Below are 15,699 nucleotides of genomic sequence, written 5' to 3'. Positions count from 1 at the left end.
TTTAAAAAAAAAAAATCATTCCTAATTGGCTGTGATTCCTGTCTTTTTCATTTGGGTTTGTAAGAATCACTTTATTTTCTCTCTGCCTGGTTGAGATGTCTGTTACCAGGTCTTGCATACTATGTTTACATTCAGCACTTTGGAGCTGCTACACAGCGCATTCCATGTTACAGAACATACAGCAGAAGTCAGGAAGCCCAAATAGTAAAGAATCTGAACTCCAAAAATCTTAGGCAACACAAAGATCCCAAGGGTGTGCTTGAGTCTGCGATGACTTCAAAGGTACAGAAGTAGAAATTCCTTCGAAGGAACAATACTGCAGAAATCAGAAGTGCTGGGTAGGTTCCCAAGAAGCCAAGAAAAGCAGTAAACAGTGACTGGCACTGAAAGGAAGAAGGATTGGGGAAAAGAAAAACGGGGGGAGAAAGAAATGATCACGAGACAGTGAAGAAAGCAAGTATACCTGGTATGAGGATGGAAGAAGGCTAACTATTTTTAATTTTTTTTTTTGGATGAGCACTTGTATTTTTGGCAGAACAAACCAAAATACCATGTACATTTGGAAGCAGTCTGAGATGGTCACGGAGAAGACTGGTTTTCACATTTTTAATTGTAAAATAAAAACCAATTTAAACAGAGTCACTAACTTTTATTGACAGTAATGCAATTTCTAAGACATTTAACCACAAAATCTTAAAATAATTTTTACCCTAAATGACAGAAGTTTCCTGATAGGATGCAAATGAACGCAGTTCCCAGTTATCCCATGATACAGTTTGACAAATGTAATGCTCAATTTCACAGAGCATCTACAGTAAAAGAGAACTTAGGGGTCAAAGTATAAACACGTACATTGCAGCCTTTCGGAGTGGCTTGAGAACAAACTGTTTTCTAGGGGGGGTAGGTGGAAAAAAAAAAAAAAAAAAGCAAACCCAAAACCCCAGGAAAACCACGCACATGAATAATTTCTGAAGAAGTGTAACTAGTGTTCTGTAACTACAAACTTATTTCAAAACCTTGGGTTACTCTCTGTAAATGTCAGTATTCACTTAAGCACTTGCCTTCCAAAGCAGTGGCTCGGGGAATGGGTGCTTTGACCCGAGATGAAGCAGAGTTCTAATAGACATTATTATTTACTTGTGACCTAACCAAGTTACTTATTTTCCATACTTTAATTTCCTCTGCCATAAAAAGAGAATGACAATTGAACTGTTTGGCATAAAGAAATTGCTACAGAACTGCAACTCAGGCATTATCCAATTTGAAGAAAACTTTAATCAGCACACATAGTAAGGTATAATAGTATTTGCTAACATCATGTGTTCGACCCTGTATACAAATGGCATTCAAATCCTCACTTCTTTCCCTCCATTCTGTATATGTTAAAATCTCTCTGCCTCTTTGCTTTTCTGTGAAAAAATATCTAGCTTGTGCTTTGCTGTCTCCCAAACTACTACAAATTCTCCTTTTCCACTATCTCCTTTGTTGTCTAGTCATTTTAAAAGACAGTGTTTTAAACTACCATGCTGTCCCCGAGACCTCCTCATAACCAGCAGATATCCCTTCTCCGTATGCCAACACGTTTATGCCTCAAATGCCAACTCCCCACACCCCTGCGATCAATGCTCCACAACTGTGCATTTATTCAGCTCTTACTTTCCCAGCCATCCTTTTGTCACCTTCCACTCCTTGCCTCCTCATATGATTCTCAGTTCATGTCTTCTTTTTTTCATTACATTCATCTGCAGCAACCCATCTATGTGTATCAAATGTCAATCACCTCTTTCAATACTCATCCTAAATTTCCCAGTCGCTGACCTGCCTCCTGCAATTTCTACATCTAAATGTATCTACATATGCTACACTATTAGATACAGTATCTCTTTTTAAAGTCAATAAATGTATGAAAGAAAAACTAAATTTCACCTTTGACTTTCACCAAGCTCTTCTCCATACTAAACCTTTGCCTGATTTTCAGTCACCTCTTCTTTCACAATGGGGAAAAACAGCCTTTTGCAAATTAACATCAATTATCAAAATCTGTGTTTTAATTAACAGGACATCATTTAGTATGTCCAGGTATGTGCATTCATAAATACATTAACATTTTAGATACTGTTTTAAATATGCAATTTGTAATTTTAAAACTTTTCCTCAAAACAATTTTGTATATAGCAAAGCGCCATTATCAAATGAAGGTATTACACAAGCAATACTAAAACACAGACATTTCTCTACTATAACTTTAAAGATCTGTGGAAAATAGCCATTTTTGACTGCAGATGAACAGTGGAAGTAAAAAGTTTTTACATGGAAGTGAACAGTGCATAAAGCTTCTTAAATTTGCTCTCTTAGTCTGTATTACAGTAATATAACAATACAATAATGAATCAAGCCTTGTGATTTTTGTTGCAGAAATGTATTACCTGAAAGAACAGTGGGACTTTGCAAACCCAAACATTTTAGGCCTGCATCACCCTTTGGCCTAGTGCAACTTTTATTACAGCAGTGTACTTGTAGCTAGTGAAAATACATTTTCCAGATATATTACTGAGCTCACTGAGAATTAATTATTTCTGTATAATAAAAAGCAAAGCATGCAAGCTTTAGTAGAATCAACTAAATACAAACACTCTTGTGAAGATCAACAGTTTATCTGTGTTACTCATCAGTTATTTAAATGCTTTTCCAAAGCTACAAATTGAGATACACACACTGACTTTCAGTCAAGATCCGAAAAGTTCCTTTACTACACCCCATGGATAACAGAAAATATTGAGCGTTTCTAGGGCAAGGTATTCACGTCACAGGAATTACCCAGTCTTGATGCATCAGAAATAAACGATGTTGACTTCAGTAAGCAAAGCATAAAACTACAGGTGGTGCAGTTGTCAATGTTAGAGTTCACCTGAAAAGTAGATTGCTATTAACTACTAAAAAAAGTGAAAAAGCATTTATATTACTTATCCCTCACATGTTTAGTCCTTGTAAATGGAATCCAGCTATTTCATGTATTAAACTTCTGACAGTGGTGTGAGACAGGAAAATAGTAAGATTATAGCAACTTTTCAACGTGATTAAAAAGAAATACGCAGAAATAAGGCATTATATCACAATTTAATTCTTACTGTATAAAAAGACACAAGGGAATTGAGAGAAAAAGCTTGGGTTGAATATTTCTCTAAATTAATGTATTATACATAGATTATTATTGTCTTGAATCTTACAGACTAAGAATTTTTTAATTTAAAAAAACAAAACAAACAAAAAAATCACAAACCAGTATCCATTTCTATGCATCTTCAATTACCAACGATGACAGAAGTTTTACTTTCTTGGCATCTGTTCTCAAGTTAGTTATTTTTAGGTTATCATTCACTACCACAATATTGAGTAGTCTTAGATGCACAGCAAAAACACTGGTCTTTTTCAACAGATGCTAAAGAGAAGGTTGAAATAAGCACTAGGTTTTGGTAATAACTTATTGTTTCAAAACAGAATGTCACAACAAAATAGAAGTTCCGGTTTTTATGCTATCCCATTGACCATCCACTGTAAAGACAGTCTTCTATATGACAGAATAAATGCATTAATTAAAAATACGTATCAGAACTATAATATTGCCAACTCTGAATCTAGTGTATATTTCAAGAATCATCTAAAAAGAATAGTTTCAACTACCCTGTGAGAAACAACTGATGAATGGAGAAAAAGTGTGTTTTGAATGCAGATTATTTCCTGGTAGGAACAATTTTATTTTTTTCCATCTCCCTCTTCTCATTAGAATTTTATTCTTTCTAAAACACAGCTGAACAAAACAAGGTAATGATGCTAAGCCAGTATTGATGTGGTAGAAAACCACCTTAAATATCATTCTTGACCACTGTTCTGACAACAGCCTATTCCTGGGTGGGGAGGGGGGCAGAAAGGTATGACCGAAAACCTGAAAGTCTGCAAAGATATCCACCAAGGAACTACATACAGGGCTTCAGGAGAGAGGAGTCATCTCTTATGTTTGCCTGAACCATGAGAATCAGCAGTTCTAGTTTCCTGTGTTGATACAGAATACAACCCTTTAGTCTTCTCCATTGTTTAAAAAAAAGCCCCTACCGCTTCCGACTTACAAATTTTGAAAGTGTTAACAATGAAAATGCTTTTTTCACATTTTTTTTTTTTAAGAAATAACAAGCTGAATACTTGCTTTATGGGTTTTCACCAGAAAGATGCTAACATGGACTACAGAAAATGAAATTTATTCACCTGATAACAGAAGGCAGGTTAGTATAGGTATTATTTTCAAGTAGCTGGCTTTGTAAGAAAGTCATCAAAGAAAATATTAAATCTTTCATTGTATATAGAGACTTTAAAACATTTAACAATGTTACATATTACAAGAACATGAAAAGTAAATAAACAATTAAACCAGTTATGAATTCAAAATAGTGAAAACCTTCTGAAAACCTGTCACAAACCCAAAAGCTGCTATAATTAGTGTAGGACAAGTCTAGCAAGGTATCTTTAGAGAAACAGGAATACTGATGCAATTCAGTTCAGCTGACAAGTCCTTAACACCTGAATCACACTCAGCAGTATTCAGTACCATACTCACAAAAGTGGATATAGACACTTACTTAACAAGTCTTGAAGTTAATACTTGGATCTGTACTTGTCTAACATAGATCTTTGCTGGAAAAGAAGAAAATAAAATTCCTGTGGAAGGGCCCCGACTGCCCTCCTCTGCGCTTGCCTCCTTCTCTGCTGTCATATTTATTACATTTTTTTACTTCCATAGAAGCTGTAAGGCATGGTTTCATCCTTTATCAGGTGAAGGAGTATTTGGCATTTGAGGCTCGCTCTGCTAGCTAACATCTTCACCACAATTAATTCTACCTCTACAGAAATATGGATGTGAAAAAGGTTCTATTGCTGTCTAGAGAGCAGTGAGGATTTCGGGATAGCCATGGAGTCTTCATGTTGAAAGAAGTGTCTGAAGAGAAAATGTAGGCATATGGGCCAGCTGGCTCCCTTAGCTATCATCACAAAAAATGGGTATCCCTCTAAGAAAATGAGAAAATCTTTGACAACATTAAGAACCATCAGTTATTTTACAGCTCCCAAATGACAAGGAAGGGTGCAAACTTCTGGAATAATATACAGTTAAGAATGTATTTTTAAATTCATTTTCTAAATAAATTATGGGTTAGCGTTTGTTTTGAAACTCTTCTGCAGCGTCAATTCTCAGAGCACAAGGCCTCCCAACCCAATTTGCACAATTCCTTGGCTAAACAAACAAGTCTCAAAGTTCCTCACATGGCAAATCCAATACTGACATTTTGCTTTCCAGCTGAAGGCTAAGCAACAGTGTTTCCCAGAAGGATTTCAAAATATCATGTAATAATATAATTTTCCCAGAGGTAACTCTCTCCATGAATCCAATTCAGTAGGTAAGCATATGGAAAACATCCAGCCAAAGATACACTACACAAAAGCAGACTTCAACACAGATACTTTCGTCTTTGTTTCAGCATCATGTTTCACCACTTCCTGGAAATGACCAGTAGCTCACTAAGGGAATCAACCATTAGCTAAAATGCAATAGCTAAACATATTATCACAGCTAACACAATACTGTATCTGTTCATAATCATCAAAACACTGGCGTTTTCTAAAACATCTCAATTATACCTCCAAATATTACCTTTTCATGAATTTCTTGTGTGGACTGAGCATCACAAAATGCCACCGTGGCTACATCCTTCAGAATAGGCATTTCTACTGTACAATCCCTGCCATCCAGCAATGCTACCAAAGGGCGTGGGTGCATGGGCCCATTCATGATCGGAGGTCGAATGCCTACAAAGAAACAGAGAAGACCTGTTATTCAACCCATGCAAATGTAATAAAAATATAGGTTATAGCTAGTCTGTTTATGCTGATGACAGAAAAAGATTTCAAGGACTGAAGCTAGTAAAGCAGGAACAGGTTTACAGTCAGCAATCAACCAAACACAGAAGACCTAAGAAAAAAATGAGATGGAGGTTGAGGAGGCTGAACAGTGGAAGCTGAACAATGGAAGCTGGATAAAACCAGTAAGAGAACGTATTTATTTTTTAAATATATATCCTTGCTGCACTATTAAGAAGTGTCTCTGAGATCTTATCCAAGGTTTATGTTTTGATTGGCTTCCACACCTTTGTCAGCTCTAGACAGAGAGAAATAACTTGTCCAGGCTTGTAAGAGTATGGCCTATGGAACATCATAAGCAACTTAGTAAGGATTTGAGTATTCAATTTACATATATGATGATGATTTGCTGAGACTGAAATTTAACTGGAAAAAAGCCCACAACAGCATAATTTTTAATTTACTGAAGATCCAATCTCCAAACGTACAGGCTAGATGCTCATCTATGTAGGTCTGCTTAGACCTAAAAGTTTTACAGAACAGTTCTTTATAGCTTAGTCAAACACATCACACTTAAATCCACCATTGTACTTTTACAAAATATCAACAAAATGTCCTTTCCCAAATCAACATCATGCTTGGAACATCATAGAATAGCAAAGAAATACATATTAAATATCTGGGGGAAGGAAAATCAGTTCATATGCAGACTTCATTTATATCCTCTTTATGAAGTCTTAAAATGAAAAGTAACCCTTATAACAAGATATTTAGAAAGCATCTTTTTAAACAGTATAGATGCTATAAATATATAAAAGTACTCAAGGGAATAATATTAACCGTTACATTTATATGAAAGGAGTTAAGTGTGGGTGGGAAAAAAGGGGACTTCCTGAAGAGATAAATAAAAGCAAAAACCAAGAACAAAAGTACATAATTTTTTTTCTCTTTTAAAGTAGTTTTAAACACTGCAAAGTGAAGCAGGCTAGATATTTCCTGTACGCAAATTTCAACAATATATTCTTGTTGCAGTCTGAATTTATAAACATTGTTTGTTGATTGATAATACAAGTTAGACCAACATCAATGCAAAAGATTGAGGTTCCTCAGCTACCTTCTACAAGCAGTCCTTGCATCTTAGGTCCCAGCTTGTGTCAAAAAGCAAGGCCCGAAAGACTGTCATCTGCATTTTAAGTGGATTGAAAATTAACAGAACCCCAGATGTACAAGATACCTGGTGAAGAAAAGGAGCTACTGGGAAGAGAGATTTTTCACAAATCAACAGAAGCAGCATATTCCTTCCCCACTGGGACCAAGCTCAGGTCTAGGGCTGAAGTAGAACAGCTGAGGAGACTGTTAACCTCGTATCCTCAACTGTCCAGCCTGCACCCATAAATTTCATGTCCACCCCCAACCAAGTCAAGATGATAGGCCAGCCCTACTATAATCTGGCATTTAAGTTCTTTACCCACTCAAACAGTTTCAAGTTTACTTGAAGAAGACAGAACAAGAGTCACTACATTTGATTCTTTCCTGTTCTAGTCCCAGTATCTCCGAACAACTGATGATGCCGACTGACTCTGCTGTACTCTCACCATAACAGAGGCTTTCAGATGTGAAAAGTATTCACCAACAAAGTTTCTCATGGGTACAACACCCATGAAAACTATTATCTGTTGTAAAACCCTCAATTCCTAACTTCTACCGTGATAGACATGCTTAAAAATACTTCTGGTACACAGATTCTTTCAGTAATATCCAGCCACCAAAGTTAAATGAAAACATTTTTAGTACCATTTTAAAAACTCAAGTATCTTGCTAACTTTCTATTGTTACCTGTCTGAACCAGAAATGACCACATAAGCTTCATACAGTCATTTTTAGTAAATAAACCACACAATGTGGTGCAGGACACAAACACTATGAATGCACAATGTAAAGCTACATAGTTATCCAGAGAGTAACTACTATCCTTTAATGGGAACTTAATTATAAAACCACACATTAAATTTCCTTAGAAACATCCTAAAACAAAGCACCTTATAGACTTGTTCATGTTTCTTTCAAAACAGTGTACATAACAGCATTAATAAAACGCAATTATGTCTTGAAACAAATGTAAAAATGACATTGCAAGTCTTATGTTGCACAGAAAAACTCTGCTCATTTTACAAATGTTATGGCCATCATCTTAATTGTCAGTCTAACAAAACCAGGATTTTAGTGTCAAGTTTGAATGCTATCTGAAATAAAATTAAAAAGAAAACAGATGTTTGATACTGAAGTTGTTGAAGATATATGAGGAAAGACAGGGCACAGATGATTCCCTTAGACCTACAGCTAAAGCACCTCTGTCAACAGAAGTGTGCATATAGTCTAAACATAGTACAAGATGAGATTAAAAACTGTTACTGTAAGAAACACTTTTCTGACTAGGGCTATCTCAGAAACTAATGAAATATACTATCAAAAACCACAATCCTTTAAAATAATGACCTTTAAAATGCATAAAGGTGTAGTCTCGTTTTCTCCTCACGCCAGTACATCTATCAATTCAACCAAGTTGCTGGTGTCTAATGCTGGTGCTAAGCAGTATGCCAGACCGAGCCCCAAAGCATAGAAACAAAAGTCAGAAAAACAACTGGAAGGATAAACCCTCCCCGAGATAATCTCAGACTTCATTAAGAGTCCCCAGAACTCAAATACATCCAGCGACCTTGACCACAAAAACCCTACAAACCTTTTCTTGCCAAATTTTTTTCTGAACTTCAGCATAGACTTCCTGTTGCACAATCTTTCTGCCTAAATACCATATCACTGAATTGCAGACAGTAACTCAACACTTAAGTAAACTTGCAGTAACTTAATCACATTGGCAGTCACTATTTAAAGTCTACATTTGGAAAGACACAGTTTCACTATGAATCAGAACCCTTAGAACAAAAAACTACTACTTCCACCATTTAGATACATTCTGCCTGTTTCTTATCTAGAAATGTCATACTGCACCATGTGTTTGGCTCTGCAGCAGACCCTTGGAGCAGCAGGATAAAGCAAAATGTATTTAAGAGCAGTAGTTTCCATGTCTGCGTTAATAGTAAATCATGCAACTTGGTGCCAGAGAGAAGTAACCGTAAATGGTCAAAAGTGATATTCAACACCACAAATGTAAAACTAATTTTTAAAAAATAATTTCTCTTAGCTGGCTTATTTAAGCATATGATATATCATTTCACATAACACAGATAACAAAAATTATACCATCCACCCCCACATTCTAGAACCTTTATCATGGGAAAACAATCTCAGTTTACCCTAACTTGAGACTTTCAGGAACCCCTACCAACCTGACATTTCTTAATCTGAGCTTGATTTCCAGGGTCATGAATTCGATTTCTCAATGCTTTATAATCTTCAGCATTCTGAGGCAAAATAGCAGCCTGTCATTCCATCCTCATTTCCATGTCTTTAATTTTTCTTGCAGCCTCCTGTAATCTTGAACCAAAGCTTTTAAACTTCTTATCCACTGCAATCTCTGTAGCCTGGATGGTGTTCAAATTTTTACTAAAAATTAAACACAAACAATACATTAAAACAACATTAAGGGTCTGACTGGTGCTCACAAAAGCCAGGAAACTCAAAGTTAAAGCTTCTCACTGCATCTGTACCCTTCCCCCTTTCGCTGCTGGCTTTCCACCACACCTGCTGTGCTGCCACCGGCCATTAACATACCAGGGGAACCAGCGGCTGTTCAGACACACAGGGCACCTTGTGCAGGACAGCAGGTGTACTGTAACAGGTGTACTGTAAACAGACGTACCTGGGACGGTTGGCACCACTCAGGCTGCACAGCCTTCGCCTAGGTGAGAAAGGACTTGAGGACAGTGGGTGGTCTCCAGTACCGCCCGTGCTGGAGAGCCAGGCTCTCCAGTCAGTACCAGAGATGGAGTGAGAAGCCGTAACTCTGAACTTGCTGGTCTGGTTGGGTTTAAGCCAGGCCCTTAAGGTTATCTAAATGTATTTAAGTTAAAAAAAAAAAAAAAAAAAAATAAAAATCCCACAATAGCTATAATCCAGCTATTAGTATTAGTTTGTTGTTTTTTTTTTTTTTCCTCCTCCAATATGGAAATAATTTGGTAGTGAAGCTCTTGTCCCAGTAACAGCTACCATGCCGGTGACCACTGGATTTTTCCAACATAGTACCAGGTATAATGTGCACACACAGATAGAGCAGTTAGCTGCATGGCAAACAGCTGCTACATATGGAAAACAGTAGAGTGCCTTTTCACAACTGCAATTTGGACTAGCTGCTCTAAAAAAAAAAAATAAAGTATCAAAACCTTATTCTAGACCAGCTTTACTGAAAAATCATGGAAATTTAAAAAGCAGTTTTCAGCTGCAGAACCCGATAGGAAGCCAGCCCCATACACAATCATTTCAAATGACTGTGGGTCTCACAAACAAGAGGATTAATGAATTTATCCTTCAGCTTTGCAACTAGAAGAGGAGAGTAAGGATCATTAATTATTACCTCCATACCTCTGGCAGCATGGGGACTTAGAAATTATCAACCTTAGCATAAGATGTATTTTTTTTTTTTTTAAACTGGAATGAAAAAAAAGCTACTTAGACTAGTTTCCTCCCCCCTCCCAATTCCTACCCGCACCTCCTGTCTCTCCTGAAAGGTGCACACACTTTTGTGCCACACTCCAAGGGGAAAAGTTGAAGCCAATACCATTAGGCATAATCACAGCTGCAGGATAAGAAAATTCTCCCTGACGTACACTAGGCTGTTAGAACATACTCTAAACGCTTCATAAAACAACCTTCTGTGTCACAAACTGACAGTAACTAAAGTGACCACACTGCACAAATAATAGAGATCTCAAAGTAGGCTGTCACCATTTGCTAACATTAGAAAACATACCAATATGCAACAAGGCAAGATATTAAGATTAAAGATTATCAATTTAATTTTCACATTTTCCTGCCACTGATTAATATAACATCATTAGGATCAGGAATGTCTCAAATAAGGCATACATGTTAAAAGAAAAGGACATTGTCAGGTTTTGTAGGCCTAAAATTTGACCTACCTTTCATTTTCTTAAATCTGTTTGCAAAGTCCATGTAATTCTTTAAATGTGTTTTTCTTTTTTCAAAACAAACGCTTCAATTCTTTTTTCTGAAAAATACATCAATGCCAAAAAGCACAACACTTATCAGTAACCCTATAATGACAAACCAATATGCATATGAAATGGAGGACAGCAGCCTGGCAAAGGAGTTTTCATTTTCACATTTCTGGGGATTCTTACAAGTGCAAGGATTAAATAAGCAGGAAAACTCCTTTGACAATGTCCTTTTAAAAGAAGAATTTGGCCTACAAAATTTCCTTTATGCAATGTAAAACATTAAAGTGATTTAAGCTCTTAACAAAACACAAACTACTGAAAAATCTAATCAATATTTACGGAAACAAGACCCGAAAATGACAAGTTGGACATTCAACTAATTTAAAGTCTTGCACATGTAAAATGAGACTAATCCCCTGTGGCATTTAGTTTTACTTTATATTCTTACCTAGGCTATAACTTCAGTCAGAGCTGTCACTTATTTACCATAAGCCCTAAAAAAATTTACATGTTTTTTCTAAAATAAATGCTAATATTAATTCAAGTAAAGAATGAGTTGTCAAAACAAACAAAAAATATCCCACTCATAACACAAACACAGAAGCTGTTATGAATTAGATTTGCCAATATGCACTATAAAAATTCCTAGAAACACTATACTTTAAAAACTTATTTTAAGGTTCCTGGCACATCATGCATTTTTAGATATCAGAATTCGTTTTCATCGTCTCATTGTTTCATGCACCGTGACCTCAAGCGACATTTAGATTCAAGGTAGAGCAAAACTCTACAAGCAGTCAAGTAGAAATAAACTTTAAAATACAATGCAGGTACACGGATCAGTAATTTAAATGAAAAAAAAAAAAAAAATCCAAACAAATGAACAACCTCAGTGCTTACCAGCCTTCAGTATTTTTATATTCAGCATATTTAGATGCTGAATATGCAACGCAAAAACCACAGAATGGTTTGGGTTGGAAGGGACATTAAAGATCAGGTTCCCACCCCCCTGACACCGGCAGGGCCCCCTTCCCCCAGCCCAGGGTGCTCCCAGCCCCGTCCAACCTGGCCTTGAACCCTTCCAGGGAGGGGGCAGCCACAGCTGCTCTGGGCACCCTGGGCCAGTGTCTACCAGCCACACAGGGAAGAACCTCGTCCTTATAGCTAATCTAAATCCACCCTCTTTCAGTTTAAAACTGTTACACCTCATCCTATCCCTACACTCCCTGATCAAGGGAGCCCCTCCCCACCTTTCCTGTACCCCCTTTAAGCACTGGGAGGCCACTATAGGGTCTCCCCGGAGCCTTCTCTTCTCCAGGCTGAACAGCCCCAACTCTCTCAGCCTGGCCTCACAGGGGAGCTGCTCCAGCCCCCTGAGCATCCTGGTGGTCTCCTCTGGACCCACTCCAACAGCTTCGTGTCCTTCTGCTGTTGGGGGCCCCAGATCTGGACACAGCATTGCAGGGGGGGGTCTCATGAGAGAGGAGGAGAATCCACTCCCTCGACCTGCTGGCCACAATTCCACCAGAATCAGAGCCAATACCTTTTGCCACTGCCTTCAATCTGAGCAGGATGCAATCTCCCCTGATTTGGGATGTGAGACTGGGGGTGGGGTGGTGGCAAAGGGGAGAATATTTTTAAATAAAGAACACCAACAAGGGGCATGTACAATAAGGTGACAGCTACCCTTGAAAGCCTGAATTATTTAGCAGATTAAATTTAATTTCATTATTTTCTTTTCTCATTTCATGTTTCTAACTAACTAATGTTCCTTCCTAAGATTGTAGGAACCTGCTGCAAATCTTAATGAAATTAATAGGAGCAAACCCAAATTGATTTTCAAAGGAACAAGATCTGGACTTCAGAATATATATGCACAAGAGAAAACTAAGAAAATTAAGCTTCACTTAAACGATATGTGCAGTCTTTATTGAAATCTATAGGTGTCAGAGTTTAGTGCTAAGCACACTGAAACTTTACTGGAAAAGTACAGCTGATGAATTCTGGTGCGGTCTAGGCTTTTTATTTACCCAAACTCAGTAAAAACAAGTCATCTTCCTTCTTTTCTTTTTAATTTGCGAGAGACCAAGAAAAATAAAAGTGGTTTCCGGCATTGTGTTGACCCAGTGATGTGCAGAGCAGTTACACCCACTTATATCCTCTTGCTAATTACAAAGATTGAAACACATCCAGCCGTTCTCCAGGACATTCACAGCTCCTTCCCTTACACAGAATATATAACCAACACTATGTAATTACCACCCTGGTCCATAGACTTCCATGGTACTTCGATTTATGCACACATCACATCATTATTTTACAACTTGTGAGAAATGAGCCTGGGTATCCAAGTGATTACTACAGCGTACAACACAAAGGCCTCAACACAGAGTATTTTGAGACAACTATCTTAACAGATTTTTCCCTTTTGGTACAATCGAAACAAAATAACCCAATGATTTCTATTTAGAAAATCCCACATTTTCCTGCCGTTATCGGAATCCAAGAGTCATGATTCCTCATTACCTTTCCATATTCACATAGTAAGTAAACTTGCCTTCTCATGTATTTGTGTGGTAAGTGCAAACATGGTTTTCTGTTGCGTTTTTAAGTGATCCCTACCCAGTCTTCTTTAAACATCTAGTAATTTTGCTGTTATTTGTCTAACGTCTGGCAGTATGCACACAAAATCCTAAATGCTTGTCAGGGTACAAAAACAAAGATCCCACAAGGCATATCTTAAAAGCCTATGATCAGACACACAGTTCTGTTAAGGGGAAACAAAAAATCATCTGGCAACATCTTTATTACTATACATGTACTTCAAACATCCACATGAAAACTGGAAGTGTTTCAAATCTGTCAAAAAATTACTCAAATTACATATTCAGAGCATGCTATAGTGATATGCCTAATCTTAACTCATACTTTTCAAAATAAGACTGAAAACAATATGAATCACACCTATTTAATGTCAAATGAACAAGCAGTAACAGCATAATGCATTACTGTAAAATTTTTTAATTGTCTATCACCATTTAAAAAGCATACCAAATGACAATATTCAGCAACAACTCTATCAGGTACTAAAATGAGAAAGCGTAAGTATCAGCAACAAAACATATGCAAAAAACAACATTGCAGAAGTGCTCTTTTTCAAGTAACAGATATATGAAAGTAAACGCCAGAGAAAGGCAAAACATTTTAAAGGACTGAGCTTTTCCTGAATATGCAACATTTCAGTGCCTGTCCACAGTAAATACTTCACTGTTCCAAATATTTTTAGCTTTATTAAGTAACAAGGAAGGGGGGGGGGGGGGCACGCCATGGAAATCAGCGATGGTAAAGCTGCCCTACCCGACTACACTCCCATTAATCCCATCTTCAGAGAAATTCTGGCTGAGGCTGCCAACTTTTGTTACTTATCCCACAAGCTTTACAGTGACTGTGAAATGTCCCCTGCCCGTGCACGCTGTGACAAAAGCCATAAACTACTTGATAACTTACAGGAATCACTGCAGTGAAACTCAGGACAGAACCCACAAATTACGAATCAAAGAACTTGAGAATTATGACACTCCAGCAGCCATGTTTGCCCATAACTAATTATGGACATTGGTTTTCCAGTTACTGTTGGGGTGGTATCTCTAAAATATGGAACTGAATGCATGAATCAAGTCTGTATCAAAGATACTGACGCAATGCACCATATACTGGGTATGTATTATGGTATACATCTGCTGTCGTCTTCTTCCAGGACAGCGACGACTGGTCTAGGAGGGAAACCCGCCTTAACACACACCCAAACCCTAGTTCACATCTGAGCTTGTATTTCAGCCTGTAATCTTTATAGGTTGGTGGGTGTGACTTTTTTAAAAAAAAAAAAAAAAAAACAAAAAACAACAGAAAGTCAGAAAACTCCTTCTGACAGGAACTGGAAAAGCAATCTGCTTCAACAATTGTAATAGGAGCAGAGTGATTAACTCCCCAAGCCATTCCAGTAATAATATAGATCATGCCAAGACTTACTAAAACACTTTCCACGGAAGAAGCTGTCCCAAAGATTCTGAGGACAATACTTATGACACAGCACACAGGTCTAGAATAGGTTGGCAAAACAGGGCTGTGCTGCCATATGAAGTGAAGTACATCAGTGGCCCTTACCCTCGCACTTTTACTCATATATTCAATATAAAAAGCATGCAAACACTGCTTTTTCTTTTTAAAATCATGTTATCAGAACTGGCATCTTGGCTGTGATTTTGATAAAAGCTGAACAGCCACATAACGTTCATTTAAAATGTAATACCCTCAAGGAACAGCTCTTGATTTGCCCGTAAAATATTATGTATTTGACCTATGAAGGAAAAAATGAAGAAAACTAATTTTTTTTTCTCTCCTCCAAAAATGTTTCTACTGCAGCAAGTTACTTCATTCCAGCAGGTCTGGGGTTTTTTTTTGTTTTGTTTTAAACCACTGCCTGAGCTGTAAGTATGCTTTGGGAAAAAGTACCATTTTTTAGCATTGTCAATACAACTGTTTCCAGAGTATTTATTTCATTATGTTTTGAAGACACCGCCCTGGATTTATTACAGAATATAATTTCTGAATGTAGCCCTTCTTCATGGTTACTTTCTGTGCTTTTCTCATATTTTAGATG

General features: G+C 37.2%; 1 protein-coding gene across 8 annotated transcripts in view; it reads right to left on the bottom strand.

Annotated features, from left to right (window-relative positions):
* CTBP1 (C-terminal binding protein 1) overlaps positions 1–15,699 on the bottom strand; it is a 247,526-nt gene that overhangs the window by 35,968 nt on the left and 195,859 nt on the right. For 6 of the 8 annotated variants that reach the window (XM_032987369.2, XM_032987370.2, XM_042808077.1 and 3 more), the window contains one exon: positions 5,699–5,853. In XM_032987369.2, the coding sequence (XP_032843260.1) occupies positions 5,699–5,853 (155 nt within the window). Of the gene's footprint in view, positions 1–5,698; positions 5,854–9,251; positions 9,469–11,000; positions 11,051–15,699 lie in introns of those variants that run through there. The other 2 variants (XM_032987372.2, XM_032987373.2) reach the window with 2 other exon arrangements.

This window comes from Tyto alba, unplaced genomic scaffold (genome assembly GCF_018691265.1).
Source record: "Tyto alba isolate M040663 unplaced genomic scaffold, T.alba_DEE_v4.0 Super-Scaffold_6, whole genome shotgun sequence".
NCBI lineage: Eukaryota > Metazoa > Chordata > Aves > Strigiformes > Tytonidae > Tyto > Tyto alba.
The sequence above is the reverse complement of the archived record's forward strand: the minus strand, read 5'-3'. Positions and strand labels throughout refer to the sequence as shown.